General features: G+C 37.8%; 1 protein-coding gene, 1 long non-coding RNA gene and 1 pseudogene across 4 annotated transcripts in view; 2 read left to right on the top strand and 1 right to left on the bottom strand.

Annotated features, from left to right (window-relative positions):
* The window catches only part of USP25 (ubiquitin specific peptidase 25), a 187,841-nt gene extending 181,269 nt beyond the window's left edge, over positions 1-6,572 (bottom strand). For all 3 annotated transcript variants that reach the window (XM_051984753.1, XM_051984754.1, XM_051984755.1), the window contains exon 1: positions 6,480-6,572. In XM_051984753.1, coding sequence (XP_051840713.1) covers positions 6,480-6,524 — 45 coding nt within the window. In that variant the 5' untranslated portion in view covers positions 6,525-6,572. The remainder of the gene's footprint in view (positions 1-6,479) is intronic.
* Positions 370-469, top strand: LOC127558422 (uncharacterized; annotated as a pseudogene).
* Positions 6,573-6,638: 66 nt separating the features above from the next.
* On the top strand, positions 6,639-8,301 carry LOC127553767 (uncharacterized). The gene is made up of 2 exons (XR_007951823.1): positions 6,639-6,737; positions 7,196-8,301. It is a non-coding gene; the product is annotated as an uncharacterized LOC127553767 (long non-coding RNA).
* Positions 8,302-14,959: the final 6,658 nt, after the last annotated feature.

The following is a 14,959-nucleotide window of genomic DNA, read 5'->3' as shown; positions in this document are numbered from 1 at the left end:
AGAGTGAAGTAAGCAAAATACACAATGACTCTGACAATGTAGTAAAGGACAACTAAATGCACAAAAAAATCATCTTCAATGATTGCACTGTTTTACACAAGTCTAAATTCCTTGGTCTTATATTAAAGCTCCTTAAACAACATTTAACTAGAACGCTTTTAGAATTATTTTCTCCTCTAAACATAAAAGTCCTTATTCCATAAAGAATTCTTCTACTAGTTTACTGACTGTACCACTTTTAAATTTAGTTTTATGACAATCTGAGAGGTATATATAAGATTGAATCTCAGATTTATTTTTTTAAAGTTTTGTTTTTACATTGCTTAAATTCATTTTAAAAACTATTTTTTAAAAAAAGTTTTATTATGCTTGCTTCCACAGCACATATACTAAAATTGGAACAATACAGAGATTAGCAGGAACCCTGCTCAAGGATGACACGCAAATTTGTGAAGCGTTCCACATTTTTGCCTCAGAAAAAAAAAAGTTTTATTTTTACATTTCCTAAATTTCTTCCCACATTTTTTCTTCTCCTTCCCAGAGTCATTCAAGTGTATCAAAGAATATTTTGTAAATACAGAGAAAAAATAATTGACAAAACCAATCAAAACATCAAAAACAATAGAAAATATATACAAAGTTTCATACCCGTGGACATTCTTTCTCTGTAAAGGAGTAGGAGAGCTGGTATTCCTCACATTTCTTCTTTGGGCTTTGCAATATTTTTGCAATATAAACTTTTGCTTTTTTTATGGTGGTTCTACTTGCATTGTTGCAGTCATTGCATAAATACACTGTGGATTGTGCCTTGTTTACTACTTCAATCTATTAAGTTTATGTCTTTCCATGCTTCTTTGTATTCATCATATTAGTTATTTTACCCTTGTAGAAATATGAAGCTTACCATTTGACACATACTCCTTTTACTTAAGTTTACATTTCTCTTCCCATCTACTCTTCTTTTTCTTTCCATAGTACTGTAATTCTCCCATCTGTAAAAACTTAAAACCTTTATTTTTAATTCAATTTCTCTTTTTTATCCCACACCAACTGACTAAAATTCATTCTGAAAAACAAAGGAGGGGTGAGACAGAAGGCTCAAATCAGCATTTAAGGATTTGCATAGTTATGTCATTTCAAAGAACTGTAAGAAATATATATATATATAAAACAACTCATCCTTTTCCCCAGTTACTCTTACTATTAAACTAAAGTGTCAAATGACTTGACCAAGGCTAAGATATGATAAGCATGCAAAAAATGGGATTTTTAGTTGACATCTGAAGGAAATCAGGGAAGTTGGAAGGCAGAGATAAGGAGAAAGATAGTTTCAAGTATGGGATACCGTCTGTGAAAATGCTTAATTGGAAAGTGGAATGTCTTGTAGGAAGAATAGGAGGGAGGATTGGAGAGTATAAGGTAGAAAATAAAAAGACTTCTTGAAAGGAAGAAAACACCAGGTTTTTGAAAGGACTTAAAAATTGAAATTTTTTATTTGAACCTTGAAGTAATAGGGAATCACTATAGTTATTGAATAGAGAAAGTAACATGAATAGGCCTGTTTTTTTTTAGGAACTATTTTAGTTCCTAAATTTAAAGATTACTTTGATAGAGTACAAGTTAAACTGAAAGGCAGAGGTAATGAAGACCTACATCAGGGTGGTAGCAGTATCAAAGGAGAGAAGTACCCATTATCAGAGAGATGTTACAAAGGCACAATTTAGAGGACTTGGTAACTGAGTGGATGAAAAGGGAGGAGGGGTGAAAGGAAAAAGAGTCAAAGATGATACCTAGGTACCTGGGGAATGGTAGTGCCCTCTTCACCAGATAAAATGTAGAAAAATCCAACAAAACATACAAATTCTAACATTTTTAAAAACAAGGCCAATATACCATAGGAATTCTTATGTAGTTTAGAGGGTCTCATTTCTATTGGAATCTGACTCTACTGTTCTACATTAATAATAAATCAAGCATGCAATAAACATATATTAATTGTCAACCATATGCTACGAATTATGCTTAAGCACTGGGGATACAAAAAGTGGCACCAAACAAAAAACAAAAAACCCTAGTCCCTCTCCTCAAGGAGCTGAGAATCTAATGGGGAGACAACAAATTCATACCAAAACAAAAACAGACAGAAAAACAAAAAAACCAAACCCCACATACAGGATAAATAATTAAACAGACGAACCAGAATTAAGTTAATTGGAAAAAGTTTCTTGTAGAAGATGTGATTTTAATTGGGACTTAAAAGAAGCCAACTTGAGAGAAAAGTTAAGCAGAAGAAGGGGTTTAGGGGAAAGGCAATGAGTTCAGTTTTGGACATGCTGAGTTTAAGATGTCTAGGGGACATCTAGTTTGAGATTCAACTAGCAGTTGGAGATAGGAAAGTGAAAAACTCAAGTGAGAAGTTAAGGCCGAATAAATAGATCTGAGAAACGTTTACAAAGAAATGATAACTGAAATCATAGATCTATTGATCCCAAGAGGAGTATAGAGGCAGAAAAAAAAAAAGAACCCAGGGCAAAAGTTTGGGAGATAGCCATGGTCAGCTGGTGTGACCTGGACAAAAATCAGCAAAGACAAATGAGAAGGAACAGATCAAAAAACCAGAAGAAAGCAGTATCAGGAGAACTCTATCCATTACACAACTTCATTCTTTCTAACAATGTCAAAGGCTACAGAGAGGTAAGGAAGGATGAAGTCTGTGAGGAAGCCATTAGATTTGGAAATTAAAAAATTAATAACTTTGGAGAGAATAGTTTCAGTTGAATAATGAAGTTGGAAACCAGACTGATGGAGTTAAAAACTTAGTGAAAGGAAAAGAAGTAGAATAATTCTTATTTATATTCTTCAAGCTGTAAAGTGGCACAAAGAATGTTTTCTTATAGTAAAGACCTGAGTTCAAAAAGACTCAGATAATTATTAGCAGTATGCCCCTGGATTAAATCAGTTGACTTATTTGCCTTATTTCCTTATCTGTAAAAGAGGGATAATAGAACCATCCTCATAGGATTGTTAAGAAGATCAAATAAGATAATATGTGTATAACTCTTTGCAAACCTTAAAGTGCTTTATAAATGCAAGCTATTCCTATTATAATTATCCTAAGCAAAGAGATATCATGTATATAAATAATATACAAAAGAAATACTAAACAAATTCTATGTGGTTAGGGAGGGAGAATGCTAGTAAAAGGGAAAATCAAGAAAAACTTCACATAGATAGAAGGTAATAGTGCTCGAGTTATGTTTTAAAGGAAGAAAGGGATTCTAAAAGAGGAAGTAAGAGGAGGACACATCCCAGGGATGGAACATAACAAGTATAAAGACACTTAAGAGATAGAATAGAGTACCATATGTGATAGACAAAGAGAAGGACAGCTAGGCTGAATCATAGCACATTGGAAGTAAGGCAAATGCAAGCTGAAAAGATACATTGCAGTCAGGTTGGGAAGGGCTTTAAAAGCAAGTCAGAGGGCAGTAGGGGTAAAATGAAATTTACTAAGTAGGAAATATAGTTCAGATCTATACTTTAAGACAATCACTTGTCTTAAGAATTATTCATTGGAAAAGAGAAAGACTTGAGGAAGGGAAGCCAATTAGGGAACCCCTGCAAAAAGTGAGAAGTGATGGGAGCCTGAGTTAGGATGGTGACTACGTGATTAGAAAAAAAAGATGGGACTAAAATTCAAATCTAATGATTTCTAGCCCAAAGAAAATTTAGAACATAATACACTGTCTCTATTAAACCATGTTAGCAAATTGTTAAAATCAACCCCAAAAGAACTACCAAATTGTATTGAGAGAAAATGTGGCAGAGCTTAAAAGTTTTACCTCAGATATTACCAGTTGTGTGATAATTCACTTAGCTTTTCTAAACATCTGTGTCCTAAGCACTAAAATAGAGATTATTATCACAGGATTATCATCAAATTCAAATGAGGTAATGGAAATAAAAGCAATCTGAAAACCTTAAAGTTGCTGACAGCATTTAAATATCAGTAGTAGATTCCACCCACTATAAAGAATACATTGCTAAACCCTCACCTAGAACACTGTTTAGAATTGTTATAATCCACTAAACTTATCTAAACCAGAGGTACATACCTGGGGATAAATGTTACTTAGTACCTTTTCTTTTTTGTTCTTGGTGTCTTCTTATTTCTTTGTATTTCCCTCTTGTTCTAGATTATTTTTTCCTCCTAACTCTTCCTTTTCCCAACATAGGGCTTAAGAGTTACTGTTAGCTAGTAGCACTCTGTGTTAAAGTAGTTGCTAACTAAAATTTAGTGTGTAGAGTTTGAATTTTGCATCTTTTTTTCCAATAAATCCTAATATAGTAAAGATATATACTGTGAATTATCAAGTATAGTGGCAATATTTCAATTTAACAATTCCATCTCCTTTTCAAAAAGGGTTCATTAATATGAAGGAGCTGAACTAAATCATCTTGAAGATCTCTTCAAACTCTAGATTTTATTTTTGAATGGTGTCAAGGAGTAAGTGAAATTTATGTAAGGCTTTAAGATTTACAAAGTACTTTAAGTAAAATATCTCACTGGATTTTTACAACAACCCTATAAGACAAAAACTGGAATTATTCTCACTTTACTAGATGAGGAAATTGAGATTTAAAGAGAGCAAATCTTGGGGCATGTAAAACAATAGTAAGTATTTTTTTTGGATTTCAAGCCTAAAAGCTCTTTCTACTAAACTTGTTAATGTGTCTTCAAATGAAATTTCAAGAGTAAGAAGGTAAATTAAAGCTGTAATTATTTCACTGTACTTCTCATAAGGTATCTACAATTATCTCAGGGAGCCTTAACATTTTAAAAATCATATTAACTAATATTTTAATACATTTAACAACACTGACTTACATTTTATTATTAATCAATGTTTAATTAACTATAATTCAAAGATAGAAACTCAAGACTGATAGAGCCAAACACTTTGAAGATGTGGATAATCAGGAAAACACAAATGTTTGATGTCTCTACTCCAAAATGGTAGGATATTCAGCTAAAGAAACAAAACATACATTGTGGTTTTACAAGTTTTTTCACAATTGCCATTCCTGCAGTTCTCCCACAGACTAAATAAAAACTACCTATTTAACTGTCTCTAACAAATTAATGAGAAATACAAAATCATAGTTTACTGTTCTCTCATGAAATGGTTCAAAGACAAGATGAAGGCAAAATCTGACAAGATGTACCTCTCAACACAATTCACTGTTACAAATTTGAGGTTTTGCAGACTGAAAGGCAGTTTAACTGAAGCAATAGAAAAGGCACTGAACCGGAGTCATAAAATCTGAAATCAAATCCAGCCTGTATGGCCCTAAGTGTATCTTTTTAAATGCTGGCTGCCTCAGTTTCCTCAACTCATAATGGACATAATAATAATGGCACCTACTTCCCAGAATTGTATCAGGATCAAATTAGATAATATTTTGTGAGTTCTTGGCACACAGAAAAAACTTAATACTTTTTTTCCTCTTCTTCATAAAAAAAAATCTTAAATTATCAATATTTTAACTGTAGGACCATCTGATCTAGGGAAACTGTCAAAAATGGAACAAGGTCAAACTTAGGAGACAAAAGATTTCTATGGCATATGAGTTTGGCCAGAGGTTTCTTCTCTTCTTCAGCCATATCTTCTAACCTAAGAAAGTCAGCAAAACAAACAAAAATTCTCATACAAAGGATCCACCCCAGCCATTTCTGACCTAATCCAAATTAAATGCATAAAGAATAAGAATAGTTCGTCCTTTTTAAAAAAAAATTTCATTAGTATAAAAATTAAAAATCAACCCGAGAGGGGGACAATATAAACAAGCCTCCAGCAAGATTGCGGTGGCGGATACTGCACAACTCAAGTACACCCCCCATTCGCCCCCAAAAAAACCCTTCACAGTGGCTCCCCCAGAGACAACCCGAAGCAGCCTAAGGGCGGAGGTCAGCAAGGGTTAGAAAGGAAGTTCTAGGGCCAAAGTGACAAAACAAGTAAAAGAGGAAGAAATAAGCAAGCCAACTCGAAGCCTCGGGGGCGCGGGGCTCCCACACGCTTCGGGCCCCATTTCCCGGCAGCTTGAGGCTGGAGAAGTCAACAAGTCTAGCCCCGGAGCGCGGAGGACGCTCCGGGAGGACTCTCGGGAGCCCGATCCGAGGCCCCAAGCTGTGCGTAGGGAGAGTGAGGGCTTTGCCACATTCTGCGGCGCTTGGCCTATGATTGGCACTTCCTAAATACAGGGAAATGGAATGACCTGGCCAGGAGGTTAGGGGACAAGGAGGTAAAAAAAAAAAAAAAAATGAAAGGGAGATGCAGCCGGCGAGGGGCCGGGGCCGCGGGTCGGCAGGGGAGAGGGCACCGGGGGGAGGGGAAGCTGGAATAAGTCAACAAACGTGAGCGTGGCGCGCGGGGGCGGGGGCGAGGGCGCGCCCGCCCGGACCGCCTGAGTTCCCTTACCTTCTGGGAGGTGCTCTGCTGCAGCACATTCTGCTCCACGGTCATGGCCCCCGCAGCTGCTGCGGCGGCGGCTGCTGCTGCTCCTGCTACTGCTGCTCCTGCTACTGCTGCTGCTCCTCCTACTTGTCGTCCTCTTTCCTCCCGCGGCTGCCTGGCTCTCGCTCGCAGGCTCTCAGTGTCTACTTACTTCTCCTCTCCTCCCTTCCTCTTCCTCTTCCTCTTCCCCTTCCCCCCCAGGACAGCTCAGCCAGGCTCTAGGTGAGGATTGCGGGCAAGGGATGAAAGCGGCTTCAGGCGACTGGGGTCTGGGAGGGAGGGAGGGAGGAAGAGCCGGGGCGGGGGGAGAAGGGGGCAGAAGGGCGGTCCTGGATTCAGCGCAGCACGCCCAGGGTGCCCCGACGACCCGGGGCCATGGGAAAGAAAGGAAAGGTGGAAGGGAAAGAGAGAGGGTGAGCAGGAACTCCGAAGCCTAAGAGACCGCGGCGGGCGGCGGCAAAGCGGAAGCCCGTCACTCACTGGGCTGAGCTGAGCTCCGGGAGACGGAGAGGGAGGGAGTGAACCGAGGGGCTGACGGACTAAAAGGAGGGAGTGGCCGGGTCCGGAATGGCGCTGTCCTCCTCCTGCCCCTCCCTTCCCCCAACTGCCGTCACTGCCTCTACCCTTGCGGCCCCGCCGGCCCCCTCCTCCTTCCTCTCTTCCTTCTCTCTCTCTCTCAGGGTTGGACGGCCTTCTTCGCGGTCCTGCTTCCCTCTTCCCCCCACCCTCCGCCCTCGGAGCTCACATTGTGACTGTGGAGGCTGCCGCAGCCCCTCGGGACACACCCTGCGCCCAGGGCAAGAGGACTGACCTCTTTGCTCTCGCCGGCCCCAGGGCCCGCTAGCACCCCCCTCCCCGTTGCAGCCTCAGACCCAGAATGAAATCTCCGATTCTGGCCTCGGTAAAGAAAGACGTGCCTCAGGGTCCGACTGCCCTGGCTTCGTCCCCGGGAGGACACCCTCCTCCCCTGGGCCTCGGACACGGACACAGACACTCACGACCGCTTCTTGAAGTTTGCTCCATCCTTTTCCTTCTGTCCGTCTCTGAGCAAATGTCCCTCCCCCTGTCTTCATAAACTTCATTAAGAACCTCCTGCACGCCGCCCTTCTTTCTAAGAATTTCACCAGAAGAAACGACTCTTGGCAGATTCAAGTGGGAATCACGCAAAGGACTGGAAACCGGATAGGTGGGACCCCGTTTCTAAACTGTCTTTTGTGATTCTGCTTAACCGGGCCCCCCATCTCCCTGCCCCCCAGCTCCTCTTTGACAAATAATATCTGCCTAGCTGTAGCAAGCACTACATAAGAAACATTCTCTACAGCATGGGGGGAGGGGTCGAAATGTTGAGTTTGGGTTTTTTAAGACAAAATAGTGACATAGCTAATTCATAATTCAGCTATACCTTAAAATGTTGCCAAATTAGGTTAACGATTTAAAAATAGTTACAGCTGTACATATGACTTCATTCTTGGCTACACATTCCCTTCTCCATACATAGAAGGAGGAGGGGACAACAATCTGAGGCAACGAGAAATTTCTGGCCAAAAAAACAGCTTCAGCTTCACAGTCTGGTAGGGGAAATTGAAGAGAAACTAACATTAGCATAAACTCAGCATATTATGAATGTAATTTCAATTATAATTCAGATTTATTGGCCCATTTTTTTTTGTTTTATTTAATGACCTAGTTTGTCAACAAATACATATCACCACTTTTAAAAATTTGGAGTTCAGTTTTATTTGAAAACTTGTGGATGTTCACTAATAAAAATTTTACCATGATCATATTTATTGAAGTAGATTTTTTTCCCAAAAAATTGTACACTAATAATAAGAATTTTAAATTATTAAAATTATGGTTTTTAAATCATTTTAAAATTTAAATTATAATTAAGATGAAATAAATGCTTTAAACTGTCTTTAATTTGATTCAAAACAGGAAAAGTTATTAATCCTAAAAACCATTAGGTGAAAATGCATTCATACCAAACAATCATCTTTTATATTTTCTATCTATGTTTTCCTATGTAACTATAAATACACTTGACTGACAAAATATTTTACAGAAAAAGAAACAAGCCCAGAGAAATTAAGTGATTTATTCAAGGTCATACAGGAAATATCCAATTTCCCAAAGTCACAATCCAGTATGCAATCACGGATAGATAGATGTGTTTTCCTACATTACAAGTCACAGCATTTGTCCAGAGTATTGAAAATAGATTCAGAGTAATATAATGCTACTACTACAGTAGCCAATATCTTTTTTCCCCTAGAAATTAATGATAAAAATTTGGTAATTCCTACAGTTTCATCTAATTCATTATTTCTTGAGCACCAGACTTCATTTTTTTTTTTTTTTGGTCTTGAGCTGCTAGTAATTGTTCATCAAATAAAGCCTTTTCTAAGGTAACTACTTTTTTTTTTACCTGAATCATAATAAAGTTCTTACCTTTCATACCAATTATATTTTTAAAGTTTTAAGAAAAACATTAGTATCTAGAAATATACAGATCATCAAATACTTTGAACTACCTTATTACATCACAATTTTAAAAGCTCACAATTTTCACAATGAGCAAAAAAAGAATAGATGATAATTTTTTAAAGTATACAATTAAAGGAAAGAATGTTTTCAATTGTCAAATGTTCAGGGAGTTGAGTGTTCTAGAATACATTGACAGCAGGGTGTGCAGTCTTTAAAAAGATAGACACCCAATTGAGATGGAAAAAGTAAGAAAATAAATTTAAAGTGAGAAGAAATAATGATAGCTGATATTTATGTAGGAATTGGAAGTTGGTCTCAAAGTCTGTAATGATAATAGAAAAACATCAAGGAGCAGATAATTATGAGTGTCCACTGGAGGAAAGGCTTCAAACTATTATAAGTTCCAAGCTTTTATTAATATTTGAATAAAGCTTTCAATTTATTGACATTTTCAGTTTGTATAAAAGACCTCCATGAAGTGGAAATTTAATTCAATCTATCATAGGGATCCCAAAAGTCTTACTAAACGTAATAGGCTATCACTTTACAATGCATCCTTCGGAAATAAATTTTACACTGAGAAATAGATTGACCTACCAATGGCATGTTAGGTGCTTTCCCCACAGATTTTGTCCAACTTAGATTTGCTCTCTCCTAATCAAATATTCCTCAGAGATCCAGATTCTGTCTTCCGTGATCTTTACTCTAGATGGTGCACATGATAGACCCCAACTGCAAATATGGATAGAAATGAAAACAAGTTCTAACCTCACTAGGCCATGTTGGCAAATAATAAGTTAGAAGGTGATTAAAAGCAGTGATATCAAGTAGAAGTGGCTTCCACTAAACCATATTTAAGGATGACTGCATATTGACTTTGAAAAACATATGGTACCACTATTTATTCTGTTAGCTATTTTCCAATTACAGTTTAATATAATTAAAATGGTTTGCACTATTTTTAGTTCTGCAGTATGTTTGACACTCCTGGAACAAGACTTTATACTATTTAATTCTCTGCATTCTCACCTTTTTAGAGCATAGTGGTTCAGCATTTGCTACTTCCAGACAATCCATTCCAAGCTTTCCAGAAGCACTCCAGTAAGGCCGTAGTTGAGAATGAGATTTGAAATCTGACCACTGTATCAGTTTGAGTTGTATATACTTTCTGTGCAACTTTGTTGCAAAGTTTTCCTCCTTTACTAGCTACTTGGGGAGATTACTTAGACTAAAATTCAGAGCAAAAGTATACTAGATCAAATACACTTTTAAGCTTTATGGAGCCAGTTTACTTAGATTTGGTAGTTAAAACTTCTGGAATTTGTTTCCATTTATTAGTACTTTGCTTTTTTTCTCAGGAAATTATAACTGGACCAAGAAACTTCTTATACCCCATGAGAATCTATTAACTCTCGGAAATTAGGATAAAAGAAAAAGGTTTTGTTTCACTTATTTTTACCCAAGCTTCTTTGAGAGTAACAACAGTGTTTGTATTAATATAGAACAGTCCTTTGATAAGAATAACACACTTTGTTCTTTGTTCAACCTGACCTAATATAGGTTTTATTGCTATATGATTTTTTTGCTAAAGGTTCTCCTTCCAAATGTAGGCTGCCATCTGTCTGGAGACCTAAAAACTGTTTTTTGCCCATATCATTTACAGTGTGCATTAAGACCTTACTCTTATTTAATGAATACCACTATATATGGGCTTACTCTCTGTCTTTTCCAGTCATATGTATCCCTAATGATGTCTCAGGACCATTTCTCAAGCTTAAATCACTCCTGGTGATGCAATACAGCATACTTCTGTCCTTCTACTTGTCTTTTCATTGCCTTTTGAGTCACCTACAATGAAGTTCCAGGATTCTTAGACACATAGCTTTACAAGAATAATGGTGTTTAAAAAATAGGGACCTTTGTGGTAATAATACATTTATTTATCACAGATATTTCTGGACATTTTTGCAAATTCTATTTAATTCATCAGCAGTGGGCTGTCCAGTGAAGTTAATTGTGATTATCTGAACTCTGTTCATTCTTTGCTCTTCTGAGCTTAGTGAGGTGGCCCATCTGCCCAAAGTTATCAGTAAATAGGATCTATAGAACCTCCTGAAGGAGGATATAGCACTACAAGGTTAAGTGATAAGTGTGTGTGGGAACACTGAATATGAAGATGCAGATTGCCAGAGAATTAGGGTATAGAGAAGAGAAAGCAGGACAGTGGACAATGAACCTCCCCACCACTGCTTGCTTTTGACATTAATTCAATAACTAGGCATTAAAGCTAATAGACTTTCCATATTGAAAAGGAAGAACTGGGTGAATTCATGTACCTCACCTTCATGAAGGAGGTCATCTGAGTAAAATTTTGCCAAGTTCAGACCACACAGCCATCAACCAAAGTGCAACAGCTGTGAAGAAGTCATTCCTATCGTCAGGCGGCTGCCCAGCTGGAGCAGCAAGTCAACTTAGGAGAAAGGAGGCAGCATGGGTCAGTGTAGTCCAAATACTTACTTCGACTTTGACCTACCATTTCCCTTCAAACCCTGATAGAACTAGCCCAAGACCTTGAACCCAAGAGCTTTGGGAATAATTATACTCTCCAAACTGCCAGACCTGCTTTCAATCAAGTACCATCTCCCCAAAAAAAACATGGGAGAAGAGTCCCACTTAGTACTACCTGCCCAGACTGCTGATTAATTGACTTCAGGCAAATAAATAAAGGACCCTAGGAGACACAACACTTCACATGACCTGTCTTGCTTCTTGTGCAGCCCTTATATCTATTAACAGAGGAAAGGCATCCTATGGAGTAGGGGTCATTCATCCTTCCCAGCTATTATTCACAGGGCAGGCAAGCTGCCTGGTTGAAGCACCACGCTACTCTGAAAAAGAGAAGTAGGAGAAAGTTTGTATCAGGTAAGTCACACCACTTTCACCGCCTTGACTACTATCTCCCCTCAAGATTCCTATAAAAATAGCCAAGAGCCTTGGGAATAGGAATGCTTCCAGGCTACTTCTCTCAGCTATATTCCTGGGAAACATTTGTGGAGATATAATCTGACAACTGCTACAATAACAAGTACTATCTTCAGTACCCAAATAAAATTCTTGCAACCAAAATCCTTGGCATTGTCAAACGATTCAACATCAAAAACTGAAGTGATTAGATCAGTAGAAATGATATTATACTAGACTCATTACAATCTGATTTGCTGTGTTGTACTCTACAGACCATGGGACCTTTCCTTCTGACTTGCTGATAAACTCTCTGCTGGGTTTTATCTATTAAAATGTGAGCTCCTTGAAAGCAGGGAGTAATTGGTATCCTCAGGTCTTAGCAAAGTGCTTTGCATTTAATAAATAGCACTGCTCATGTAAGCCTAATGATATTTCATTCTGTTTAGATTTTTTCTTCCTTCTCCCTCTCCCCCCGTTTTTAGATTGTATTGACAGTTTAAATTTATGTTTCTACTTTCTGAACTGAAAACTTAATGTTCTAAATTTGTGCTCTTGCTGTATGGTATCATTTATCATTGTTATATGGCTGATTGATTTAGTTTTAATTATTGTGTTGCTATATGTGGTTTAAATATGATAGTAAGGTAGATGTTAAATCATTAGAAAATTGATAAACAAGCCAGCTTTTTCAAAAATTTCTTCTCTTTTGTCTTTATCACCCTCTTAATTCCTCTTCACTTTCTGCCATTAGAGTGGTATCATCTGCATGTTTGAGATTGTTGATATTTCTCCCAGAAATATTTTGATTCATCCTGCCTGGCAATTTTGTATGATATGGAGGTTCTGGCAGTCTTGGAGTCACAAAGATTAGACATGACTAAATGACTGAACAACAGCAAACTCTGCATATACCTTAAATAAATATTATAGCTTTGTCACATTACTTTTCCAATCTTAAATCAATCAGTTGTTCCATGTTCAGTTCTAACTGCAGCTGCTTACCCTGCAGACAGATTCCTCAGGAGATAAGAAAGGAGATAAGGATTTCAGGGCTGTCTTTAAATGCAAGTTTGTGAGGAAAGTGCTTCCCTCCCTCTCACCCCCTGCCCTCTAATCATAAGATCAGAAGCAACTAAGGGTATTGATAAATGTTACAAAGTTATTAGAATCTACATAATGATGACTTTCCTAGCAATAAGGTTTTCCTGGGGGAGGCATGATGATAATGGAATTAAATCCAAGCAGGGAAGCTGGTGGGAAATAAATCACTCTCTTGAACTCATCCTGCAGTGAGTAACAAACTCCCAAAAATCAGATCCTCAGGATCCCAGGAATCTTAAACCCCAGACTATCATTGTTCAAATTCATTCTTTATCTCTCTGTCTGATCCCTTATTCCCATCTTCTCAATCCATTCTCCTCCATGTGTCGCTAACTTTAGCTGCCTGCCCTTTCCACCTGTGCTCCTGGGAATACTTGTTCCATAGGTAACAACACTGCTTTTGTTTTAAAGCTATTATTTTTCATATTCCTTTCTTCTGTGCCTCAGTGAGACTTGGCTTTCTTCTGATGACACAAGTTACCATGGCCTGCACATTCACTCATTCTCAACACACTGGTTAAAGTGGAAAGTTTACTCCTTATTATCACTTACAGGCTCTTTCTTTACCTCTATCAGTAAACTCCAGTTTGAGATTTACTCAATAAATAACAGTATAGATTTTATATGTATGTACATAACATACATATAAAATCTATAGCTATAACCACACAAACAAAATTTTAGTAGCTATTGTCATATCTACCTTCAGGATATGCCCCCTTTTTTCCTGAATGAGTTCAGTTCCTGGCTCAGTCTTTCCTCCTGCTCTCATATTTGGGGACTTCAGCAAATTCATCTTCCTCAGATCTCTTTACCTTTAAGTTCTCAATTTGCTCACTGCCTGGGATCTATTCTTTCACTCCACTATACATAGAGATTGTCAAACTTTTGATCATTATCATCCACAAATGTTCCATTTCCATGTTCAGTAGCTCTAAAATTACCTCATGTAGTCATAATCTATTGTCGTTCCACTTCTTCTAACTAGCAACCCCAAACCTTATTATTCAACTTCACTGTGACTGCTAATCAATTGTTCAACCCATTGTTTCTCTCCCATGCCATCACCCTTAAACTAGCTAACTTCTCCTTTCCCCATCTTGACCTGCTAGTGACTTTATACTGTCCTTTTTCCTTTTGAATGCATTTTCTCTTTATAGCTGATCTTGCCCTGCCAAGCATCAGCCTGAAATTATTGCCCCCATACTCCAATGCTGCCAAACAAAGTTGGAGAAGATTGTAAAACTATGTTAACTGTTTTCACGGCAGGTTTATGTTACATAATCTTAACTGGAGTCACACTGCAGGAAGGCAGTGTTTTAGACCTTTCTAATGAATATCTTACCTTCTATAGCAGTTCTTCCAAACCTTTCATTCCATTCACCCATAAACCAGAAGCCAATAATAGAGTGAATTAAAAAAACAGAATTTTACAAAATGTTGTTGCCAAGAAACGTATTGTAAGCAGAGAGAGACACAGAGTAAAGGTAAAAGTCTGGAACAGAATCTATTATGATTCATGTAATGTATTGAGAGCTTCCCTCCTTAATTTACTTTCTCCAGACACCTTCTGCCTCTATTTCTTTCAGCTCCATCCCACTCAGTGATGAGGTAGCCTTTCTCTTGACCAAGGCAAATCCCTTTTTTTATATGTGATTCCATTCCATCCAACATTGTCTTGTCAATCATTCCATCTCTTATTCACTTGGTGCTTCCCTACTGCCTTCAAATACTTCCATGTCACCCCCAACCTCAAAGAATCTCACTTCATCCATCCATCCATCCCAGTTGACTATTATTCTATCTTACCTACCTTTTTTGGTTAAGTTTATCTTCACTGTGTACAATCTGGCTTCCTACTTCATGATTAAACTAAAACGCCTCTCTTTAAA

Source organism: Antechinus flavipes, chromosome 3 (genome assembly GCF_016432865.1).
Source record: "Antechinus flavipes isolate AdamAnt ecotype Samford, QLD, Australia chromosome 3, AdamAnt_v2, whole genome shotgun sequence".
Lineage (NCBI taxonomy): Eukaryota > Metazoa > Chordata > Mammalia > Dasyuromorphia > Dasyuridae > Antechinus > Antechinus flavipes.
Note: the sequence above shows the minus strand (reverse complement) of the source record. Positions and strands in the feature narration are given on the sequence as shown.